The sequence below is a fragment of the Centroberyx gerrardi genome, chromosome 23 (assembly GCF_048128805.1).
Source record: "Centroberyx gerrardi isolate f3 chromosome 23, fCenGer3.hap1.cur.20231027, whole genome shotgun sequence".
In the NCBI taxonomy this organism is placed as follows: Eukaryota; Metazoa; Chordata; class Actinopteri; order Beryciformes; family Berycidae; genus Centroberyx; species Centroberyx gerrardi.
The window spans coordinates 326,581-351,173 of record NC_136019.1 but is presented as its reverse complement, the minus strand read 5'-3'; the positions used below and the strand labels follow the sequence as shown (position 1 = coordinate 351,173).

Below are 24,593 nucleotides of genomic sequence, written 5' to 3'. Positions count from 1 at the left end.
AAGCTGCGTTCACACCACAAGCCTTCATGTTGCACTCTGAACTGCTGCTCAGATCTGATTTTCTCTTTGGATGACTCTTCATATCTGCTGTAGGATGTAACCCATGTCCCATAACTATATATAAACTGAGAGAGTAGCATCACATCAGTTTTGATTCGACACTTTTCGGTTCCAGTTCTGCAAAACATGAATTTTTAGATCCTGGACCTGGACAGTAACTCACTCACAGGTAATCTATCTGCCCCCTAGTGGCCGTTAGGAGGCGTGTCAGCGTCTCCAGAGGACTCACTGAACCAGGATCCTCCTCTCTGCAGCCCTGCTGAACTCTGCTGTCGTTTCCATTCTGGTGTCAGTTGAGTCTTTGCTTGTCATCTTGATTTCTTGATTTTGTTTCTTTCTTGTCGTTCATTTTGAGGGGAAATGCTTTATCAGCCCCTTGTGGGTTTTTTTTATCTCGTTTTCATTTCTTCTACCTGTGTTCTTTGTCATTGTATTTTATCACTGTGGTTTTATCACTTCACTCGTGAGTTATCACAGTGCAAAGAAACACTAAATAACCTGTTTCCTTGAAGCTGCTGGAGAGAAAACCACATAGACACTCACTTACAAAAAACAAAGGAAGAGGGCGGGTTTTATTTGGTGTGACTGGTAAAATTCAAAGTGTTGATTTCATATCGCCGAGCTGTAGAATGGGGGGCACATCTCTGCAATGGCTGCTCTGTAAGTAGAATCTGTGTGTGTGTGTGTGTGTGTGTGTTTTCTCCATTTTTCAAAGATTAATTGGTAACCTTTTAAAATCTTACAAGCCATTGATTATGCAGTAATGCAGCCTGGAAAATAGCTATGTTTTATCCAAGTAACTAGTTATAGCATTAGAATGACTTAGCAATATACAAGTAAAAAAAAAACCAGTGATTTTGGTAGTAATTGTATTAGTTAAGTGGAACTGCACACTTCTGAAAACTTAGAAAGGTTCTGGAGGAGGAACTAGTTCAAAAAGGAAGAAACCTTCTGAAAAAAAAAGGCTTTATGTTCCACAGAAGGGAGGGACATTGATTACAGAAAAAGCTGTTTTATCATTAGGTTTTAATTTGTTTGAAATGTAGAATAAATGCAATAATACATTACATATTTTAGAAAACACATGCCAATACTGACCATGTACAATATTCACATGTATACAAAAGTGTTCCATACTAAGTTGACCCAAATAACAATAGAAAACAACAGAAACCCCACAACTGGCCTCGCCTGCTGCTGCTTTACAACTATAAATTGTATTTTATATGTTCTGTAAGTTCTGGATGGTTCTGATGTCCTTTTCAGGCCGGCCAGGACAGGCTTGTTCTGAGGTTCCTGTTGTTTTACTTTGATATTACGTAGTTATTCCCAGTCATTACTGCATAATGAATGGACTGTAATTTAAAGGATTATCTATTATTTTTAGGACATTTCTGGTTTGTTGTACAGGAGTAAAATAGAGTGGGTGATGCATGAAAAGTCAACATTGTGCGCACATGCTAAACGTCTTCAGACAAGACAAAATAAGATGAACTTTATTGATCCCCAGGGGGAAATTGAGCAGCAAAGAATAAGCAATAGATAATAAAATATAATAGATAAAAGTGATTGAAGAGTAAAGATCTGTAAAGTCAGTACAATTTACTAACACAGCAGATTCGGATGGGACTAAAGCTTTGGTCTGGGGTCCGTGCTGTCGCTCAGATCACAGAGGATTAGATGGTCAGTCGGTGAAGTCACATTTATGAAAGACAAACACATCAATCCTCCACCAGCTGATCTTTGGAGTCTGTGAAGAAATCCTCCATGTACTTATCCTGCATCTACCCTGCATTAGTCCTGCAGACGAATAATTCTTTAACATTATAGGGGTCTACATTAGTGTCCTGTAAAACAAAATACAATTCATCTGAAGGATGGAAGATATTACAAATGTTTTGCATGCACTACATCCCTGGGTCTCTGGTTTCTCAGAATTGTCTTGTCTGACTGCGTGCAAAACCTCAAACCAACCTGAGTTTCATTTCTCTTTAGTGTTGACCATGTTGCCGTGCTGCAGACCCACACAAGGTCGGTACACTTCACCTGTGACAGTCCCACACTGTTATGATGGGCCCATTGTAGGAAACCCTGATAGAAAGTTGTGTTTTGGATAGATTTGGGATTTGTACAGGGTTGCTTCAGGAGTTTATGGGCCCACATGGCTCCATGTGAGGAGTCTGGCTGCAGCGTTTTGGAGTCGTTGTAATCTAGCAAGACTCTGCTGGCTCAGACAGGTGTACAGGGAGTTACAGTAGTCAAGACAAGTGATGATAAAAGCATGAATAACAGTTTCAAGGTTCTTAAAGGATAAAAATTTTAGAAAGCCTCCTAAGTTGTAGAAAACAAGACTGCACAACTGTCCTAACATGGTTCTAAACTGAGATTGTACCTTCTGCCCCGGGACTACAGATGGACTTTATTTATATAACGCATTTCATACGCAAGGCAAATTCAATGTGCTTCAGATAAAACAGAAAAAAATACATAAAAACCCTCCTAAGCCAACTTGCTCAGGGCCACATTTTGAAATGACATATTAAAAAAGAAAGAAATTTAAAATAGGTAAAACATAAATAAAATAAATAAATAGTAATAAAGATAATAACACCTCTTACATGACGGTGGGAACATCTCAGTGCTTCTGGAAGTTTGTTCCAGTAATTGGGAGCATAATTATTAAAAGCAGCTTCACCAAATTTTGTTTTCACCCTGAACAACATATTTATTGAGCACTATCCCTGTCAAATAAGCAAAACAAATAAATAAATAAAGATGACACCAAGATTTCTGCAATTTGGGGTTACATTCGGGGACATTGAACCAAGATATTTTATAATTTGTGCTCTGGCAGCATCAGGACCAATAATAATAACTTAACATTTGTCTGCGTTCAATGGCAGGAAATTATATGACATCCATTTTTGATGGTCTAACAGGCATGGAGTATATTAAAAGAGAGGTACAACAGTGTGTCATCTACATAACAATGGAAACTTATATTATGTTTGTGCAAGATGTGTCCCAGGGGCAGCATATAGATGGAAAATAAAAATTGGACAGACCCCTGGGGAACCCCACAGGTCACCTTTGCACAGGAAGACTTTGAGTCACCAATGGAAACACTAAAAGTCCTGTCTTGCAAGTAGGAGTAAAACCAATTAAAAACCAGAGATGCCAACCCAGTGTTTTAGACGATCAAGCAGAATAAAACGCATTTTCCCAACTGTTTCAAACGGCTCTGTACTCTAAACTGCACAGCTTCCTATAGGTCAGCATCCAATGCATCATCTTGCATTAGCTGTAGTTTGTCAAATTTAGATGGAGTCGGTCAGATTTAGATCTAAGTTTGACAATATACACCTACGAATGACAAAGGTGGCTGAGGATGTCCTAAAATGGCCACCGTACCCTTCCTGTTAGAATAGGATTAGCTTTACGCCCACATGCTTGTGAACTGCACACACAGGACAAGGTTCTAGGTTGTGATGTTCTGGCGTTTCACACCAGACGCAGAGCGGTCCTGCTTCACACCTGCGCCCGTATTAAAATGCGTGAGTTCACACCAGTTGCAGATTGCCGGACAGGCTCACACATTTGAAGTGTTCATTTCCGCCTCTGCTCTGTTTCCGCTCCATTTTTTTTCCTGTTGTGCAAAGCGGATAGTCACAGAAATACACCGTCAAACATCACGAATTAACTCATATATTGCATTTTATCATCTGAGTAGGTGATGTACCCTAGCCAAAATTCAGGAAAAAAACGCCTAAAATAACATACCCAAAATGAATCAGGAATGGCTCCTCAACCATAAGGCCTATATGCATAGTTCTGGTCTCCTTTGATAGGTAAGAAGCTAAGGAATATGAATCCATTGTAAGTAAACCTATATCTATTACCATTCCAGAGTAAATGGAGATGCAATAAAGGAAAAAATAAGATTTCATCCTCGCCTTCGGGTAGAACTGGTTAAAGTTTTGCCTACTAAACTGATGAGTTCTGTCAATTGTGTGCAGTTTATGATTGGTTAAATATGAACCCAAATAAAGTAAATGCCATCTAAAATGTGAAAGTATCAATACAGTAAAAGCCTCTATATCCACCTTAAAGGGTAAATGTGTAATATTTCTGTTTTCCTGAAGCATAATATGAGTAGTAAATACCAGCAGGTTCCTGAATGGCAGTGAGTGAAACAAAGTAAACAGCGACACTTAATTCTGAAACAGTCCCTCAGTATTTCCAACAAGCGTCTGGGATGCTTCGGAGGCCAAGCATTGATATGTTGTTGTCATGACAACGCTGACCGATTGGACCAGAAATTACACATAGACCCTTTGACAAGTCATTTCATCTCGTACTAAGTCTTAAAATCTTAAAACAAGTAGGCTAGAAAAATCTGCCAGTGAGGTGACATCATTCCACTTGTTTCCAGTGCAGTTTTACCTGTTTTGAGAATTTTCTTGAAACAAGTGTCAGTATCTTGAAATAAGACAGATCTCTAGTATCAAAACAGTGTTACTTAATTCAAGAAAACGCTTGAAACAGGTTGCTTTGCATTGGAAACAAGTCAAATTATCTCACCACACAAGCATTTTTTTTTACTTAGAAAAACAAGACTGAATACTAGGCTAAATTGCTTGTTAAGAGACAAGACAGTGATGTTAGCTGACCAGATGCTATGGTTAGCTAGCTAACAAGCTGACATTATCTAAACACTAAATCAATCAGATGGATCAGTGATGAAATGATCAGTTCAGTCAGAAACAGACAGAAATTAACCGTCTGTTCAATTCTGTTGAGAAGAAACACAGTCAGCTGTTCACAGAGCTGAGGACCTCCAAGATGGCCGCCAGAGGGGGAAGGCCCTCTACATCTTTACTCCATAGACAAGGGACTCTCGGTCGTAACACAAACACAGAGGGTGTTTCAGGCTTTCTTTGTGATGCTGAAGTGGTCATTTAGTTTTGTCAAAAATGTAAAGGATTTGACCTTCCTGCCCCCCCCCCCCCCCCCCCCCAGCTCTTCTGACTGTGAGTCCCAATAGATCCCAGTTGTTTTATGGAGAGTTTCTCTCTCTGAACTGTGAGGAGGAGGACAGCTCTGCTGGATGGACGGTAAGGAGGATGATCAGAGAAAAGATGACTGAGTGTGAAGTTCACTGGGGGAAATCAGCAGGTTCTTCCTGTAACATCAGCCACCCAGTCCACATGGACAGTGGAGTTTACTGGTGTGAGTCCAGAGAGGGAGCAACCAGCAACACCATCAACATCACTGTCACTGGTAAGTCCATGCAGCATTTAGTCATAATGAATAACTAAATAAATATAATTCATTATCAATAGAATAGAATAGAATAGAACTTTATTGTCCACCGGAGTAGAAATTTGCCTTTGGCTTCACAGGTTGGTTAAAATGTGACACAATACAATAAATAAAAGTGAACAGTGCAATACAATACAACACACAAAAAACAATAGAGATAGCCAACAATATCAAAACCTGTGACCAATGTTAGGCGCCTCTCAGAGGGCAACAAAACAAATTCCTGGGAGAGTTGAGTTGAGTTGACCTTATGGGTCCCAATTTTAAATTTGTTCAGCATGCCAAATGACAGCTAGATACCAAGTTTCAAGTGTGTAGGTCAAACGGGGCGGCCGGGGTGTCCGACTGTATGTTATAGCGCCCCCTGTGGCCGAAATGCGACAAAACCGCTTGGAGACCTGCTTACCAGGAATTGCGATGTGTGCGCCAAATTTGAAAACTATTGACCAATCAGCCGCTGAGCTAGAGCCATTTACAATAGGGGAATAATAATAATAATCTAATTACGTTCAGCATGGTGCTGTGATCCTGCAGAGCCCAAGAGTCATGTAGTGTGTCTCTGTGTTCAGATGGTGTTAGTATTGATGAAGCTGTCTGTAAATGGATTAAATCATGTAGTGTGTCTCTGTGTTCAGATGGTGTTAGTATTGATGAAGCTGTCTGTAAATGGATTAAATCATGTAGTGTGTCTCTGTGTTCAGATGGTGTTAGTATTGATGAAGCTGTCTGTAAATGGATTAAATCATGTAGTGTGTCTCTGTGTTCAGGTGGTGCTGTGATCCTGCAGAGTCCTGTCCTTCCTGTGATGGAGGGAGCTGCTGTGACTCTGAACTGTACAACCAAGACTCCCTCCGACCTCCCAGCTGATTTCTATAAAGATGGCTCCTTCATCAGGACCGAGTCTACAGGACAGATGACCATCCACCATGTTTCCAAGTCTGATGAAGGCCTCTACAAGTGTAACATCTCTGGTCCTGGAGAGTCTCCACCCAGCTGGCTGGCTGTGAGAGGTGAGGATATCAGAGTTAATTCTTCTACTAACTTCGGTTTCTTTCCTATATTCATGTTATGGGGTTTCTCAGAAGTCATACACTACACTACTATGTCATACAGCAGTCAGTGTCTCATGTTTTTACCTCAGTTTCACCTCAGTTATTACCAGGGAGGTTGTTGTTTTCTCCTCAGTCTGTCTCCATCTGTCTGTTTGTTAGCAAGATATCTTAAACAGATACAGACAGATTTGCCAGTTGCCCAAGCATCAGTTGATTAGATTTTGGTGATGATCTGGATCTGAGATTTCCGCCATTAGATGATTTTCGTTTTTTTAGCCACAAGTATTCTGCTGTGTTCACGTGCTGGTGGGAAAAAGTCTGAAATCTGGGACTTCCGAGTCCAAGTACAATAGTCTGTGGCCTTTAAAGGAACAGTAATTTAGGGGTTTACTGCCCCCATAGCACAAACGATATCTTGAAGATAGATTGAAACGCACACCAGTATTAGTCTGGCCCACAGGAAGAAAGATTCAAGGAAATAACTGTAGCCGCACTCCAACGATTACTCGGCCCGGCTGCTGAGATTTCAAGCTTTCAAAACTCACTTTCCGACTCATTCTCTGTTTTGGAAACTCCCCCCACCTACTGGAGTTTGAAGACACTCCCAGATTTGGACAAGATGTGTCGTTCTTCACAATGAATCTTCAAACAAAAGATCAGGTTGTTCGTCCTCGGCATCCTTTTGTTTCCGGACGTATCGGACGTTAGCTTCCAGCTCAAAGGTGTCATGGAGGCAGATTGAGAAAGAGCGACTGATCCCTACCAGCTCCAGGTGCCGTCCTGACCTCTGACCTCCCTGTGGAGGGGGGCGACGGAAAAAGGCTATTTCCCCACATGGAGACATATGCTGAATCCAAAAGTCCGGACTTCGGCGGACTCGCAGACTTGCAGGAGGGTTTAGGGCAGATTTTTTGGACTTGCAGATTTCCAGCGAGTCCGCTACCTTGCAGACTTCTCTAGCAATATTACCCATCATTTATTACACTTTGGATGTGTTCAGCTGACATAAACAAAGGCGGATAAAGAAGAAGAAAGTGAGAATTATGCCGTCCCGCCCCCCTGAGCGCTTCAGTCAACGGCAGAATATGTAAAACCGTAATCCGCGATGGCTCAGTCCGCAAGTCTGTAGTCCGGATGTTTGGATTCAGCGATAGAGAAGCACAGAAGAAGTCAAGTTCCATTTTATTTCACTGCTTTTAATTATTATTTCTTGTTGTTTTTTTCAGCGAGAGCCACACCTACACTTACTCCTCCCCTCCTGGTGTTGTGGTCTGTTATATCAGTCTGTGGCCTGGCTGTACTGGTTGTACTGGTTGTACTGGTTGTGATGGTGGGGCGGTGCGTCCGGAGGAAGCCCAAAGGTAAGACACGTACTTTACATTTTACACTGAACATTTCTTGTTTGGGTTTACTTGTAGGCGTTCTTTTACTTTGACATTAAATGAATAGTTCACCCAAAAATTAAAATTCAGTCATTATCTACTCTACTACTACTACTAGTTCTGTCCAGTCCGGTCCTTTAGGCTTCAAAAAGGACAAAAATATCCAAAAATGTCCATAAATGTCCATTAATGTTTATTAATGTTACATAATCCAAGTCTTCCGATGTGATCGCTCAAAACTTTTTCCACTCACAGTAGATAATGGCTGATAATTAAAATTTTTGGGTGAAATATTCTTTTAACACCACCATTATATCAATATTTGACATTCACTTTCACGTTTACATTTTCATTTTACAATTTGTAATTTACATTTTATATTTTCAATTTTAATTTTCACATTATGCGTTTTACATGTGGGGTACTTTTACCTTTACTTTGACAATAACATTACCATTTACTTTGTAATTTCACATTTACAATTTACATTCATATTTACATTTCACAATTATATTTTATGTTTACAAACAATTCCATATTTCAAATTTCAACGCCAATTACAGTTTTCTAAAATTAAATGTCCATTAGGATTCTCATAAATTATAGTGTTGTTATAAATATATGTGTGTGTGTGTGTGTGTTCCATTGCGGTGACATAGAGGCGAGAGCTGATGACATCACATACAGTGACCTCAGAATAACATGTGACTTACAGCGACCAATCAGACAGAGCAAAGGTAGTGGTTTTGTTCTGCTGTTTTATGCGGGGGAATTGTGTGTGTGTGTATGTGTGTGTCTCTGTGTGTGTGTGTGTGTGTGTGTCTGTGTGTGTGTGTGTGTGTGTGTGTGTGTTTTCTACCCTGTGGTGAGTGTGCTTCCTTTCACATTTCTCACTTCAGTTAAATTAGGCCACTGGCCTCTTTCAGTGCAGAGTGGTGTCATGTGTCACCTGGATAATCTGAATATTTTACAATGCACATTTGCACCAGATACATTCTGTCCATATGTTCTGCATATATATATATATATATATATATATATATATATATATATATATATATATATATCTAACAATGTGGAGAGGAAACTGTGAACTAACATGTGAATCTGTCAATGAAGACCCTTATTGTTTTATGAATCATGTGTTGTATTATCAGCAATAATATAATTTATTGTAATTACTTATTGGATTTTCTTCATTATTCTATGTGTTTCTGTTTCTACCCACATTCCATTGTCTGCTATTGCAATGACCAAATTTACCAAATATTAATTTTTATTAGTAGTAGTATCATTATTAGTAGTAGCAGCAGTAGTAGTCATAGTAGTAGTAGTAGTAGTAGTAGTAGTACTACCAGTATTAGTATTAGCAGTAGTAGTACCAGTAGTTACTAGCAGTAATAGTAATAGTAGTAGTAGCAGTAGCAGTTGTAGTAGTAGTATTAGTGCAGCACTACTAGTAGCAACAGCAGCAGCAGAAATAGTAATAGTAGGAGTAGTAGGTATAGCAGTAGTAGTTATAGCAGTAGTAGGTATAGCAGTAGTAGTTATAGCAGTAGTAGTAGTAGTAGCAGTAGTAGTTATAGCAGTAGTAGTTATAGCAGTAGTAGTAGCAGTAGTAGTTATAGCAGTAGTAGTAGTAGCAATAGTTATAGCAGTAGTAGTTATAGCAGTAGTAGTAGTAGTAGCAGTAGTAGTTATAGCAGTAGTAGTTATAGCTGTAGTAGTTATAGCAGTAGTAGTAGCAGTAGTAGTTATAGCAGTAGTAGTAGTAGCAGTAGTTATAGCAGTAGTAGTAGCAGTAGTAGTTATAGCAGTAGTAGTTATAGCAGTAGTAGTTATAGCAGTAGTAGTAGTAGTAGCAGTAGTAGTTATAGCAATAGTAGTTATAGCAGTAGTAGTTATAGCAGTAGTAGTAGTAGCAGTAGTTATAGCAGTAGTAGTTATAGCAGTAGTAGTAGTAGTAGCAGTAGTAGTTATAGCAGTAGTAGTTATAGCAGTAGTAGTTATAGCAGTAGTAGTAGTAGTAGCAGTAGTAGTTATAGCAGTAGTAGTTATAGCAGTAGTAGTTATAGCAGTAGTAGTAGTAGTAGCAGTAGTAGTTATAGCAGTAGTAGTTATAGCAGTAGTAGTTATAGCAGTAGTAGTTATAGCAGTAGTAGTAGTAGTAGCAGTAGTAGTTATAGCAGTAGTAGTTATAGCAGTAGTAGTTATAGCAGTAGTAGTAGTAGTAGCAGTAGTAGTTATAGCAGTAGTAGTTATAGCAGTAGTAGTTGTAGCAGTAGTATTACTAGCAGTAACAGTATTTTATTTCTATCATATATTTTCCAGACTGTGTTGCAGATCCAGTCTCCTCAGCAGCAGAAGGAACCGGAGACGTTTCTTATGGAGAAATCATCATCAAACCTCACAGCAAGAGAGGTAGATCTGCTCTTTATCAGCAGCTGTGTCTCCATCATGGAGGAACACCTTACAGCTTACAGCTTACAGTTTACAGTTTACATCTTACATCTTACAGCTTACAGCACAGTACATACAGAGCTGATAGAATGGAAGGCCTGCATACATACATACATACATAGAATGCAATATCATCAGCAAACATAGGTTGTAGTATTTTACACACATACATAGAAACACTGCTGATACAACAATGTGATGTATTGTTAAATGAGTGTTTACTGTATACACTTTATACAGTAAATCACCATACATCACTTTAGTTGTAACTTTAGTTACTGCAAAGAACAAAACATTTGTAGAAAATGATTTTGTAAACCCTGATATATTTTGATAGTGTTCAGTTATAGAGTATATTTGGACATTTTGACAGTTTTACTCAAAACGTATCTTTTTAATCTAGCCTATAACTACCAGTTGTTTGTTGAAATTATTTTCTCTAAGTTTTTATTTATTGACTTTGAATTGTTTTAAATGCTATATAATTAATAGGAACATCCATTGTTTTAATTTTCTTCCTTTTCCTTGTGTATGTGTGTGTGTTTAAACTTGCTGCTGAATTATAAAGCACTTTGAGCTGCATTCTGTGCATGAAAGGTGCTATATATATAAATAAATAAAGTTCATTCATTCATTCATTCATTAGCTTTTGATGGGCATGTTGTTAGAGAGGCAGGAACAACAACACTTCCTGTTCAACACCCTGAGAACCTTCTGGATCTCTGGTTGGACTCTGTATTTTCATCAGCTGGCAGACTGGCTGCTTGCCAAATTACAAATGAATAGTGAGATGGAAGCTGAGTAGAAAAACATTAAACTGAATAAGAAAAAAAGAAATGAAACGCCTGTTTTTTTTGGGGCATTTCTGCTGGACAGTCACAGTAGAGAGAGAGAGGGGAAAGAGAGAGAGGAAAGAGAGAGAGGGGAGGACATGCACCAAACTCTCCTACAGTCCTACATGAGCGGGGGGTTACATCACCTGAAAGACCTATGTTGTTCTTCATGATGTTTTAAATGTGTGTGTGTGTGTGTGTGTGTGTGTGTGTGTGTGCAGACTCTCCATCGGAACCAGAGGTCGTCTACTCTTCGTTGAGGAAGAGCTGCACACCAGTTCAACCAGTGATGTTCAACTGAAGGTCCGCTGACCACCACTGGACCCCAAAGCCCCTAAAACCCGGTCTCCATACGTACAGTTATTTATTTTAATATTTATATTTATATTAATGTTGTCACTCGTCTCACTGACTTTATTCCCGCTGGACTAGATTCTGGTAGCTAGCTATCGTGAGCCAAATACCCAAAAATGTGAACCTAAATAATAATAATCATAATAATAACAACAATAAACTTTATTTGTAGAGCATGTTCAAAAACAAGAGTTTACAAAGTGCTGAACAGAAAGAAATAAAATCATAAAATCAAACAAAATAAAACAATATGATAAAACATGCAATAAAATACAATAAAATAAAACAATAAAATACAATAAAACAGGTTTAAAAAGATGAAAAAGCTAATCATTTGTTTCCGTGTTTCTCAGTGGAGAATCTGAATCTGTGAAATGATAAATATGATAAATGTTCATATGATCTCTGTCTTTATGAACCACATCAGGCCAGAGCCGGACTGCAGAGTCCAACATGGCCGCTGTGGGAAAAGGTTTGTACTGCACTTTGAAATGTTTTTATTTTTTCTTTGTCTTGCTGCTGTTGTTTTGCACGACCGTCTTAATGCTCGTTTTTTTATACTTCATACATTTATGGGATCCGGTGATAATTGTCAGTTATTTTATGTTCAATGCCGCATTTGCTCTATTTTTATTTATATTCTATTTATCTTTTCTGGATCCTGTTACTATTTGCTGCTGCAACGACCAGCGTCAACACACGATCAATAACGTTTCATCTAATGTTATTTGCTCATATGCTTATACATATATATACATATATATACATATATATATATATATATATATCTACATATATATATATATATATATATATATATATATATATACCCTGTGTGTGTGTGAGTTTCTGTGGGTTGTTCAAAGCTGTCAGATGGAAAATTACACTTGCTTTGGCTTGGCTGTGGCTAACCAATCTACACGTCCTCTGTGTGAGTGTGTGAGTGTGAGTGTGTGAGTGTGTGTGTGTGTGTGTGTGAGTGTGTGTGTGTGTGTGTGAGTGTGTGTGAGTGTGAGTGTGAGTGTGTGTGTGAGTGTGTGAGTGTGTGTGTTGACACGTGCATCAGTGTTTTTTTTCCATATCAGGTACTAAAGAACTATTTCACACAACCGCAACCACAGTCTATTAACAGCACTCATACAGAGGGTCTCAACTCTGCGTGTGTGTGTGTGTGTGTGTGTGTGTGTGTGTGTGTGTGTACCATCAACCACTATCTGAAGTCAAATCTTGAGGATCCAGTCTGTAAAAGTGTCTTTTTATATTTTGATTTTAATGTTGTTTTTATACTGAACTCAATTATTTAATTTTTTATTTAACTTAATTTATTTTTCTCCCTCAGCAATAGTTACCAATCTTTAAAAAGTACCGTCATTTGCTTTAATGTTGTTTTGTCAAGTTTGCAACACAAAATGTCATTTTTTCATTTCGTTGCTTTAAATAAAAATGGTGGAGTTTCATTTAGTAACTAATAAAGTCAACAGAATATCAGAGGATTAATCAATACTCCTCTGGAAGGTCATCCAATAACATAATATCTGATTTAGAACTTTAAAATGTATTTATAATCTTGTAAGCTTATTCGCCTTTTCTATTCTTTTTATGTTTATCTTTTTTTCTCCTATTTTTTTTTTAATCTGCTATGGAACTCTTTTTTTAAGATGAGTCCTGAATAAAGTTTTGAATTGAATTGAAGCCTTTGTTATTTAGGCTATGTACACTATGTATGTATCTATATATGTATGTATGTCTTTTTTTTCTCACCTGCACAATCTGTGTTTTATTGTATGTTGTATTTATTTGTTACTATTTACTATGTGTGAAATAAATAAAACTAAAGCCACTAAATACATGTATGACAGCAGTACAGACAACATGTACAAATACACACAATGTTCCTATAGAGAAGAATCACTGTAAGCAGCTGAGAAGTGTTTGCTGCCCCCTACAGGCCGCTGCTGGTTATAGTTGTAATATCACATACTGCATCATACAAGGCAAAACATTAACAATATTAAAAAAAAAACATTAATAAGAAAAAAAGGAAGAATTATGACCAGCAGTCCAGGAACTTGTGTGGATTTGAATAATAGAAAAAAATCCTTTAACAGACTGGAACATGAACAGCAACAATCTGTCTTCATCAGTTTTTAAAATTCGTCACAACTCGACTTGTCAGTAAAACTTCACCTGTCAGTAAAACTTCAGCTGTCAGTAAAACTCCACCTGTCAGTAAAACCTTCAGCTGTCAGTAAAACCTTCAGCTGTCAGTAAAACCTTCAGCTGTCAGTAAAACCTTCAGCTGTCTGTGGTTTTCTCTTTATCACACAACATTTTCTTGAACTGTCCGTTTCTTTTCATAGAATTAGAACAAACAGCGTTTAGTGGATTTGCTTTTCTTTTTCTTTTGATCTAAAACACATTACAGGACCAGGAGACATGTTTAGTTTGGGAATAGAACCCACAACCATGCACCTGTGTGTGTGTGTGTGTGTGTGTGTGTGTACAATGTAACTCTTGTGTATTTGTCACTGAAACTATAATAACAAAGACTGAAATTATATTGATGTTAAAACTTAAATTTAAAAAATAATAAAATAATGAAAATACAAATGAAGATGATTTTTCAATAAAGCAGCATCTTTCAAACCATGGAAAAAATAATTATATTATGTATTATATTAACAGAGGAAATTTGTCTTACAATACAAACTTTTCATTATTACTATGTTTGAATTTTAACATTTTAACTTTAGCGTGACAGCAAGAAGATAAATTAATTATTCCTAAATGGACTAAATAATAGACTTGGTATAAAATAATAGTTTTGGTAAATAAAAAAATCAACATTTGAACATTATTTTTATTTTATTTACATTATTTTCAACTGTATTAAAGTTATAACAGTATTAAAGATACATTTTTAAAGTTTTCAAAATAGTTACATAAAAATCAAAGTGAAACAGGAATCTCTTTCAAAATAGTTCGGAACAACAAAATGTGTGCGCGCGTGTGTGTGTGTGTGAAAGAGAGAAAGAGTGTTTGAAGGTGTGTGCATACTTTTCTAAATAAAAATAAGTATCAATGTTTTCTTCTTCTTTCACTTCCAGTCTGATCTAACGGCTGATGGATTCAATCTGTTACAGTAAATGTGGAAAAACGGCGAATGCAAACATTTCCCTACAACTACAATCTTGACCAAATCTTCGAAGCTGCTGCTCAGTCAGTCCGGACGCAGCGGTGTCTCGTCAGCTGACCGGACCAGGTGAAGTTCTTCTTACACTTATCACACCAGTACGGTTTCTCTCCGGTGTGCAGCCGCCGGTGCGCCGAGAGGTTCGACGACGACATGAAGATTTTGTCGCAGTGCGGGCAGCGGTACGGTCTCTCCCCGCTGTGCGCGCGCCGGTGCTCCCTGTACGTGCTCGGATGACCGAAGCTCCGCCCGCACTGGTCGCAGCGGTACGGTTTCTCTCCGGTGTGAACGCGCTGATGTACCGAGAAGTTGTACGGCGAAATGAAGGTTTTCTGGCAGTGCTGACAGCGGTACGGTCTCTCCCCGGTGTGAATACGCCGATGCAGGCTGTATGCGCTCGGATGACTGAAGCTCCGCCCGCACTGGTCGCAGCGGTACGGTTTCTCTCCGGTGTGCGTACGCTGGTGCTGCATGTAAGCGCCGGACTGCCTAAAGCTCCGCCCACACTGCTCACAGCGATAGGGTTTCTCTGCGGTGTGGATCAACTGGTGATGACTGTATTTGTAATTATCACAAAACCTCTTCCCACACTGGTTGCAGTAGTACGGTTTCTCTCCGGTGTGAACGCGTCGGTGTCTCCTCTGTGCCGCCAGCTGCCTGAAGCTCCTCCCACACTGGTCGCAGCGATAGGGTTTCTCCCCGGTGTGCAGATGCTGATGCTCCGAGAGGTTGTGTGAAGAAGCAAAACTTTTCTCGCAGTGCCGGCAGCGGTACGGTTTCTCTCCGGTGTGGACGCGCTTGTGCCTCGTCAGGGAAGCCAAGTGGCCGAACGCTTTCCCACACTGCTGACAGGAGTATGGTTTCTCTCCTGTGTGAACTCTCTGATGCTCCTTGAGGTGCTGCGACGTTGTGAATGTTTTGTCACACTGCTGACAGCGGTGAAGTCTGGGTCTGACTGGGTCCCTCTGTTTCCATAGAGACCGAGAGAGAGAGAGAGGAGTGTAAGAGGGGGCTGGATGGTGGAGCGAGTCAATATGGGTAAGATGTGATTATTATCTCAGACATAACATATCATTACATCAAAATACTATCAGCTATGAAACCATGCCATACCTGACACACAACACACCTATATATACTGTATATAATAGATATATGGCATCATATGAAGACTGTGATGTCATTGCATTACTATTTCATCCAGACCTGGACAACAGCAGCAGCTGATGTACTGGGCTGAAGAGAGAGAGAGAGAGAGAGAGAGAGAGAGAGAGAGAGAGAATAATTAGCAATCATTAGTATTCTCATATATCAAATAAATATACAAGCTAACCGGTTAAAGTAACCACCAGATTAACATCAATGTTACAACAGTGATATTTTTTCTCACCTCTTCTGAAGAATTCATCTTGCCTCCTTAGTGTCGAACAACAAATTCAACACAGCTGTCCTGAACTGAGACAAAATGGCCGACGACGTTCCTCTCCTCTCCGCCAATCAGCTCTGACATCATCAAACAGAGACAGTCGGTAAGACAGGGAACTCCCACAAATATAATAATAATAATAATAATGATAACAATAATAATAATAATGTAGCCACTAACAGTGATTGTAGGATCCAATCAGTTCTATGAAGACTTAAACCTTTTTAGGAAATAAGGTTTCATTAATGTGAATGGGAAAACAATAAAAGTGGACACAGCACAAGCAGATGGCGGTCGTCTCAGCAAGGATCACAGTCACATGATGTCCAGCCGTTGCAGTTATGACCGTTTTCCTACTTCAAACACACTTTGTCTATTACTTGCATATTTGAGGCAATCATCAATTCAAACCACTAGATGTCAGCAGAGAGCCGCTCCTGCTGCGTCTCACAGAGGTTTATTAAATGAAATGTTTATTAAAAGCTCCAGCAGGACCGGCTCACTAACTGCACAGCTCCGAGGATGATGGGAAACGCTGAAAATGATCGGAGCGCTCGCACAGTATCTCACCACCCAGCACTGAAGACACTTCAGTTAACTAAATTATTTTAACCATTTCTGATCTTCTGTCTCTCCACAGCAAAGTGCTTTATTTTGAAAAGAAAAAAAGACGCTTTTGACTTTTCCAAAGTCTAGATTTATGATTTATTCGCCATCAAAACATCTACTTCTGTGGCAATTCAATAACAGACCCAATTTCGAAAGGCAAATAATAATTCAAAAGATAGATCATCATCCTAAAATGTGTTGCATTTAAAACTTGCATCAGTCCATCAGTGACGACCCTGGTAAGTTGACCATTTAATGTATTTGTGCTTCTGTGGTGATATCATGCAGATATGACCGTCTATAGTGTGTTTCTATGGTGTTTAGAGCAGCCGCTGCAGGCCGGTGTGAACAGACGGTGTGACCCGTTCTGCTGCTGGTTCACTTCTTTGGATAACAGGAAGTTACAGCAGCTAAAACTGTTGCTAATGATTTAAAACCAGTTTGTCCATTCTTCGCCCAGACTGCAGGGCGTCACATCAAAGTGTGAAATGTGATTTATCTGACCTGGAGTCTTCCGGTCGGAGTTACCGGACGCTCTCCGCGGCGCTACAACGAGCACAACCGTGCACATCTACCGTAGGACTAACACGGTAGTAGCCTAGCATAACACATCCGAGCTAAGACGGCACAAAGTTAGCACCGAGGATCTGGAAGAAACCCGCTGACTTTAAACGGCTAGGCTGCTTACAGCTTTACAGCTTTTAACCCGGACTGCTATCAGGAACTACTGGACTCAGATAAACCAGGAAGACCGAGAGGAAACTTCTTTTCTCTCTGTTTACTTCTCTGCTGAACGCTCGTCCGCCATATTTACCTTTTCCTTCTTCTTCTTCGTCGTCTTCTTCTTCTTCTCTGCATTATGGCGGATCGCAAAACCAACTAAAGGCTGTATACCGCCGCCCACCGCACCGGAGTGTGTAGCATCTTCTTCTTCTTTAGTTTTGAGGCGGTTGACATCCAAGTGTGTCGCATCTATTATGGGTGTAATCTGTATACATTTAGTCCCAACCTTCTACACTGTGACTCTACTCCGTATTTACTATATCAAATCCACAGCTAGAGACACCAGCGTACCGCACTGGAGAGAAACCATATCACTGTGACCAAAGTGGGAGGCGTTTGTGTTGTGGTTGTTGTAGTTGTTGCTGAAGTTGTGGTTTAGATGTTGTTATTGTTGATGATATTGTTATTGTTGATGTTTGTCTCGTGGCTGTTGATATGGGTGATATTACTGTTGTTTTTATTATTGATGTTGACGTAGTTTAAGATATTGATGTTGTTGTTGTTCTGGTTGATGTTTTTATTGTACTTGAAGTTGTGGTTGTTGATGTAGTTGATGTTATTTTTCATGTTGTTGTGATTTGTTTTAATTGTTGATGTTGTTGTTGTAGTAGTTGATGTAGTCCATGCTGTGACTATTCTTATATTTATTGTTATTTGTTTTGAATTTCCACCTGAGATTAATAAAGTTCTTTATCGAGCTATTGTAGTTGATACTGTAGTTGATGTTGAAGATATTGATGTTGTTGTTGATGTTGTGGTTACTGTAGTTGAAGTTGTGCTTGTCGATGTATTTGATGTTATTTCTGTTCATGTTGTTGTGATTGTTTGTGTTGTTGTTTTTGTAGTTGATGCTGAAGTTTTGGTTTAGATGTTTTTATTGCTGATGTAATTGTTGATGTAACCACCCAGTCGTATTTTCTGATTTTCTCATTGTTTATTACCTTCCACACATTGCGTCGCTATGCAACAGCTGCCATGACAACCTGATAAACAAACCGTAGAAACCACCAAAAAAACACAAACAACAAAACAAATAATATAATAAACACCTGATTTATTCTTCTCACTTATAGAATATTCATTTCTTTTTAAAGGTTTTGAAATGCAAAACAATCAATACAAACTCATGCAAAGCATCACTTCAACAATAGTAATAATATTAATAATAGTAGCAATATAATATTTCTCATTTTGTATCTTATCTGAGTGAAACTGTGAAAACAAGCCAGGATAAAAACATCACCGATCAACTCGTTAAATAACTCGTTAAGGAAAGCTCATGCTCTGTTCTAGTAGTTGTGGTTGCCATGACGATACAGCAGCATTCAGTCTCTGACTAAAAGCACACAGAGCAACTTGTGCGGCGACTCTGAGGGGCGACCCAGCGTCACCCGGGCTTCCAGGGCCCGGGCTGGATTAAAAGGGCAACTTCTGTGGCAACACTGACAGGCAACAGTGTTGGTCAACAGTAGTTGCGTCAACACTGTTGCAGTGATTCCAGAGCAACTTGTTGCCTCCAGGAGTGCTTTAAAGTGCCGCCATTGCTAGGTTGCCTGTTATTGTTGCCCAGAAAGTTGCCCAACACATCAAAGTCGGCTGAACGGAACCCCGCCTGACCCCTGACCTGTGATGTCACACTGACGTGTCGGGGCTGTGACGTCATCGGTGTGAGACTGTAAACCTGGTATCAGACAGACTGACCTCTGACCCCGCCTCCTCATCATCCTCAGTCCCTTAGTCGCCATGACAACGCTGCTCCATCAAGTTCAGTAATGTTGCTGTCTGTTTACTGCAAGCTGTCTCTCTCTCTCTCTCTGTTTAGAGCTACCTGTCTCCCTCTCTCTCTCTGTTTAGAGCTACCTGTCTCCCTCTCTCTCTCTGTTTAGAGCTACCTGTCTCTCTCTCTCTCTCTCTGTTTAGAGCTACCTGTCTCTCTCTCTCTCTCTCTGTTTAGAGCTACCTGTCTCCCTCTCTCTCTCTCTTTAGAGCTACCTGTCTCTCTCTCTCTCTCTCTGTTTAGAGCTACCTGTCTCTCTCTCTCTCTGTTTAGAGCTACCTGTCTCCCTCTCTCTCTCTGTTTAGAGCTACCTGTCTCTCTCTCTCTCTCTCTGCTATGAGCTACCTGTCTCTCTCTCTCTCTGTTTAGAGCTACCTGTCTCTCTCTCTCTCTCTGTTAAGAGCTACCTGTCTCCCTCTCTCTCTCTGTTTAGAGCTACCTGTCTCTCTCTCTACTGTTCCACTCCAGCCTTAGACAGTGAACTCTAGAAGTAAAAGTGCTTGGAGGAACCCAGATGGTTCCCTGAGGAACTCCTTCAGTACAGATTCCTGAACTGTCTGTTCCTCCAGGAAGCTGCAACATCTGGAGCTTCTTCAGCTAACAGCTAACTGAAGCTAACAGCTAACTGAAGCTAACAGCTAACTGAAGCTAACAGCTAACAGCTAACTGAAGCTAACAGCTAACTGAAGCTAACAGCTAACTGAAGCTAGCAGCTAACAGCTAACTGAAGCTAACAGCTAACTGAAGCTAACAGCTAACTAAAGCTAACAGCTAACTGAAGCTAGCAGCTAACAGCTAACTGAAGCTAGCAGCTAACAGCTAACTGACGCTAACAGCTAACTGAAGCTAACAGCTAACTGAAGCTAACAGCTAACAGCTAACAGCTAACTGAAGCTAGCAGCTAACAGCTAACTGAAGCTAACAGCTAACTGAAGCTAACAGCTAACTGAAGCTAACAGCTAACTGAAGCTAGCAGCTAACAGCTAACTGAAGCTAACAGCTAACTGAAGCTAGCAGCTAACTGAAGCTAGCAGCTAACAGCTAACTGAAGCCTGATGGATGTTTCAGACCTGAAACAGCTGCCAGCTGGTTCTGGGTCGAGGTCAGGTGAGATCACATCCTCCTACCTGCCTCTCTCCCAGGGATCAGAGGTCAGGGGTCAGACGTCAGAGGTCAGGAGGCTCCTTAAGACTTGACCTTACAGTCTACACAACACACACACACCCAGTCACACACACTCTCTCTCTCTCATACACACAAATCATACACACAAATTAACAGTACATGCTGTAATAAATAAAAACATCCATAGCATCTATAAAGTCCAACTTCAGAATATATATGTATATAGAAGTGATTGTGTGTTTAGATATAGATTTATCATCATGTATACTTTGAAGTACACAGCATGTAGACTCCAGGTGAAGAGCTCCAAAACATCACGCAGCCTGTTTGGGAAAAACCTTTCAAACTGCAGACGCCGTCTTCTGAAATATTCAGAAACGACCAGCAGTCAGTCCGCCGGTTAAGTCACGGCCCGTTCTGATTGGTTCGTTTTGCTCCTGTAGTTCGGCTCGTTTGGCCAGGCGAGAACGATCTCGCTCCGACCTGAAACCGAGAGTCTCAGTCCTCCGACAAGAGAACTGCGCTGCGGTTTGTTAATCCGACCGACTACAGGAAACCACCCCGAAACGCAAGGGATTATGGGTAGGAGGAGACGGACGCGGTTCCTCGTGCTTGGGAAGCCGAGCGGAACAAAATGAAGTCTGGACTGATGATCCAGGACCAGACCGGATCAGAATATTACAGGATGGAGGTGTGACGTTTCGAATGGAGCTCTTCAGCTGCAGACAGACAGCTACATTCAACCAGGAGAGGAGATGGAGAGACAGACAGACAGACAGACAGATAGACAGATAGATAGATAGACAGATAGATAGATAGATAGATAGATAGATAGATAGATAGATAGATAGAAAAACGGCAGGAACTGAGGAGAGGAAAAGGAGGGAAAAGAGCAGAGTGGTTTTCGACCTCCGAGCGGTAAGGCATCTCTCTGTCGATCTGTCCATCCCTCCATCTCTCTCCGTCCTTCTCTTCTCTCCGTCAGTCACTCGTTTATTTCTTCTCTCCCTTTGTATGTCTGAGTAAACCTGTCGAGGGATGACGAGACGAGGGATCTCTCGCTCTCTCTCATCCCTCCTCCCTCTCTCCCTGGTTTCCCTGTCAGGAGACGGAGGGATGGACGGAGGAGTGGTTAGGTGGTCAGGCCTCTCCTCTCCAACTCCTTCGTCTGCTTCAGTTCCTTTATCCTGGATAGAGAGAGGGAGGGGGAGAGAGAGAGAGAGAGAGAGAGGGAGGAGAGAGAGAGAGAGAGAGAGAGAGAGAGAGAGAGAGAGAGAGAGAGAGAGAGAGGGAGGGGGAGAGAGAGAGAGGGAGGGAGAGAGAGAGAGAGAGGGAGAGAGAGAGAGAGAGAGAGAGAGTATTAAACTTCATATGTTCAGCACTTTTTTGAGTTTTCAAAGTGTTTTAACAATCAAATCAAACATCAAACCGATAAAATTAATTAAAACAAGAATACAGCACAAGATAAAAGAAAAGACTGAAGGCTATAAAGTCACATGACAGCAGGCGGATAAAGTTAAATACGTTTTAAAGCGGCAGTCAATAAAGTTTTTATATCTGTGGGGGTTGACACGCCCCTTTAACTCTGCGAGTCATTCTGCGAGTGCTAGCCTACGCTTAGAAAATATAAATATGACTACTGGTAATACTAACACTAATATTAATAATAATGTTGCTAATGCTAATACAGATATTAATAATAATACAATTGCTAAAGCTAATGGTAACCGAAATACTAACACTAATACTGGTACTAAAGCTAATGCTAAAGCAATGCTAATATTAATACTGATGCTAAAGCTAATGCTGATACGAATGCTAACAACAAGGTATCTTACACTGAAACGGGGTGGAAATAATGAAATCTCATCAATGAAATAAATCTTCATGAAAAGACTTCAACTTGTGTGTGTCTGTGTGTGTATGTAGTGTGTGTCTCTGTGTGTGTGTGTGTGTGTGTGTGTGTGTTACCTGTGTCTGCAGCGTCTCAGGAACCTCATGATCTTTCTGGCTGCCTGGTCCTGTTTCTTCGTCAGGAACGATCCCCTGATAGACAAATAATCAATACCTGCTGTTATAATCAATACCTGCTGTTATAATCAATACCTGCTGGTTATAATCAATACCTGCTGTTATAATCAATACCTGCTGGTTATAATCAATACCTGCTGGCTGGTTTCTGACCTACAGCTGTTCTTCCTCGCTGGTTTCTGATGCATCAAACCCATGCTGCTGGATTCCTGGAAAGTGACGCGTTTGACTTTCCCTCCCTGCACTCCAGGATATTCCAGAAAACCCAGGACCAGTGCTAATCAATACTAATCAATACTAATCAGTAGTACTAATCAACACTAATCAATTCTTGAAAAGCTCTTTAACTTTTTTTGCTGCCTGTCTGAGCCGCTTGTACTCCGTGTAGCGGATATATATTAATAGATGTATTGTTCAGTGTACTGATTGATGTATTGACAGATGTATTGATAGGTGTATTGATTTATTGACACGTATTGATGAACTGTATTGATGGGTGTACTGATTACTTGATGCTTCATCCTCTATAGCTCCCCAACGTTTTTATCACATGTATGCAGATGACACCCAGCTGTACGTCCCACTAAAATCCAACAATTCTAGTATTCTAGCTCACCGTAACGCCAGGGTATTGATCAGTGTATTGATCAGTGTATTGATCAGTGTATTGATCAGTGTATTGATCTCTTACTTGATCTTGGGGTTATGGCTGGCGGCGCCCCGCGGCCCCTGTTTGAGCCGCTCGTACTCCTTGTAGCTGCGGTAGTACTGCTGGATCAGCACCGCCGCCCGCCGGCTCTGCTGGAAACGCTTCTGCTCGTAATACGACCGGAACTTGGACTGGATCAAGATGGCCGCCTGGGTCATCTTCTTATAGAGGGCGTACTGAGGGGGAGGAGTCACACCCAGTTAACGCCCATATATGGTCGGGCTGAACACAAGAGGAAACGGGAATCTGTACCGCACTGTAAAAAATGACACTTAAGTCTCGAGTCCAAAAAAATCCTTAAATTAAAACGGTGAAATATTCTGCGGCGGGTCGAGATGATTCTACTGGTTTCTAATGCGTCAAGTTACATTATCTGCCTTATTGTTTCAAAACACTGACATTTATTTCTACAAACTTCCAGAATGTAAAATCGGGTGTGTAACAACTAATGATGTAATAACTGATGGATAATGTTTGGTCAAAATTTACAATCCAAAAAATCCTCTAAATGGGCTGAAAAGATAAAAACACCTGATAATGTAATAAACTGCCAGACGATGTAAAAACATCTTCAGACCGACTGTAATAATTAAAAAAACCTTAAAATTCCTTCACCGCTCTTGTTTTGAGGAAAATAAAGTTTAAAGATCAGATGAAACTTTATTGATCCCTGTAGCGATCACAGGACACAGAACACAGAAACTGGGATTAAACAGCTGATCAGAGTGGAGCTGAAGACTGAGACTGAGGCTCAACGCTGACTTCTTCTTCTCTTCCTGTCTCACTGAGCTTCCTGTCTCACTGACTCACTGAGCTTCCTGTCTCACTGAGCTTCCTGTCTCACTGAGCTTCCTGTCTCACTGAGCTTCCTGTCTCACTGTCTCACTGAGCTTCCTGTCTCACTGAGCTTCCTGTCTCACTGTCTCACTGAGCTTCCTGTCTCACTGACTCACTGAGCTTCCTGTCTCACTGAGCTTCCTGTCTCACTGTCTCACTGAGCTTCCTGTCTCACTGAGCTTCCTGTCTCACTGAGCTTCCTGTCTCACTGTCTCACTGAGCTTCCTGTCTCACTGAGCTTCCTGTCTCACTGAGCTTCCTGTCTCACTGAGCTTCCTGTCTCACTGTCTCACTGAGCTTCCTGTCTCACTGAGCTTCCTGTCTCACTGAGCTTCCTGTCTCACTGACTCACTGAGCTTCCTGTCTCACTGACTCACTGAGCTTCCTGTCTCACTGAGCTTCCTGTCTCACTGACTCACTGAGCTTCCTGTCTCACTGAGCTTCCTGTCTCACTGACTCACTGAGCTTCCTGTCTCACTGAGCTTCCTGTCTCACTGTCTCACTGAGCTTCCTGTCTCACTGAGCTTCCTGTCTCACTGAGCTTCCTGTCTCACTGACTCACTGAGCTTCCTGTCTCACTGAGCTTCCTGTCTCACTGAGCTTCCTGTCTCACTGACTCACTGAGCTTCCTGTCTCACTG

At 40.6% G+C, this 24,593-nt stretch overlaps 3 protein-coding genes and 1 long non-coding RNA gene across 4 annotated transcripts in view; 2 read left to right on the top strand and 2 right to left on the bottom strand.

Moving 5' to 3' along the window:
• LOC139929940 (uncharacterized) overlaps window positions 1–16,294 on the bottom strand; it is a 152,785-nt gene extending 136,491 nt beyond the window's left edge. Inside the window, exons 1-2 of the mRNA XM_078291650.1 lie at window positions 16,263–16,294; window positions 16,047–16,159 (exon numbers count right to left, since the gene is read on the bottom strand). Of these exons, the coding sequence (XP_078147776.1) occupies window positions 16,047–16,064 (18 nt within the window). The 5' untranslated portion in view covers window positions 16,065–16,159; window positions 16,263–16,294. The remainder of the gene's footprint in view (window positions 1–16,046; window positions 16,160–16,262) is intronic.
• Window positions 2,062–8,085, top strand: LOC139922589 (Fc receptor-like protein 5). Its single transcript, XM_078291770.1, has 5 exons — window positions 2,062–2,091; window positions 5,080–5,340; window positions 6,150–6,392; window positions 7,661–7,795; window positions 8,072–8,085. The coding sequence occupies exons 1-5, from the start codon at window positions 2,064–2,066 to the stop codon at window positions 8,083–8,085; spliced, it is 681 nt and encodes a 226-aa protein (XP_078147896.1). The 5' UTR covers window positions 2,062–2,063.
• On the top strand, window positions 8,446–11,474 carry LOC139922585 (uncharacterized). The gene is made up of 3 exons (XR_011785148.2): window positions 8,446–8,553; window positions 10,148–10,237; window positions 11,331–11,474. It is a non-coding gene; the product is annotated as an uncharacterized LOC139922585 (long non-coding RNA).
• A 5,088-nt stretch (window positions 16,295–21,382) lies between the features above and the next one.
• camta2 (calmodulin binding transcription activator 2) overlaps window positions 21,383–24,593 on the bottom strand; it is a 28,704-nt gene continuing 25,493 nt past the window's right edge. The window contains 3 exon segments of the mRNA XM_078281774.1: window positions 21,383–21,563; window positions 22,348–22,422; window positions 23,099–23,292. Of these exon segments, the coding sequence (XP_078137900.1) occupies window positions 21,509–21,563; window positions 22,348–22,422; window positions 23,099–23,292 (324 nt within the window). The 3' untranslated portion in view covers window positions 21,383–21,508.

Bases quoted from the DNA above. Each gene is read 5' to 3' on its own strand.
- LOC139922589 (XM_078291770.1), top strand. From the start codon at position 2,064: ATGTTGCCGTGCTGCAGACCCACACAAG. The intron at 2,092-5,079 runs GTCGGTACACTT...CCCCCCCCCCAG, and splicing joins GTGCTGCAGACCCACACAAG to CTCTTCTGACTGTGAGTCCC. The intron at 6,393-7,660 runs GTGAGGATATCA...TGTTTTTTTCAG, and splicing joins CAGCTGGCTGGCTGTGAGAG to CGAGAGCCACACCTACACTT.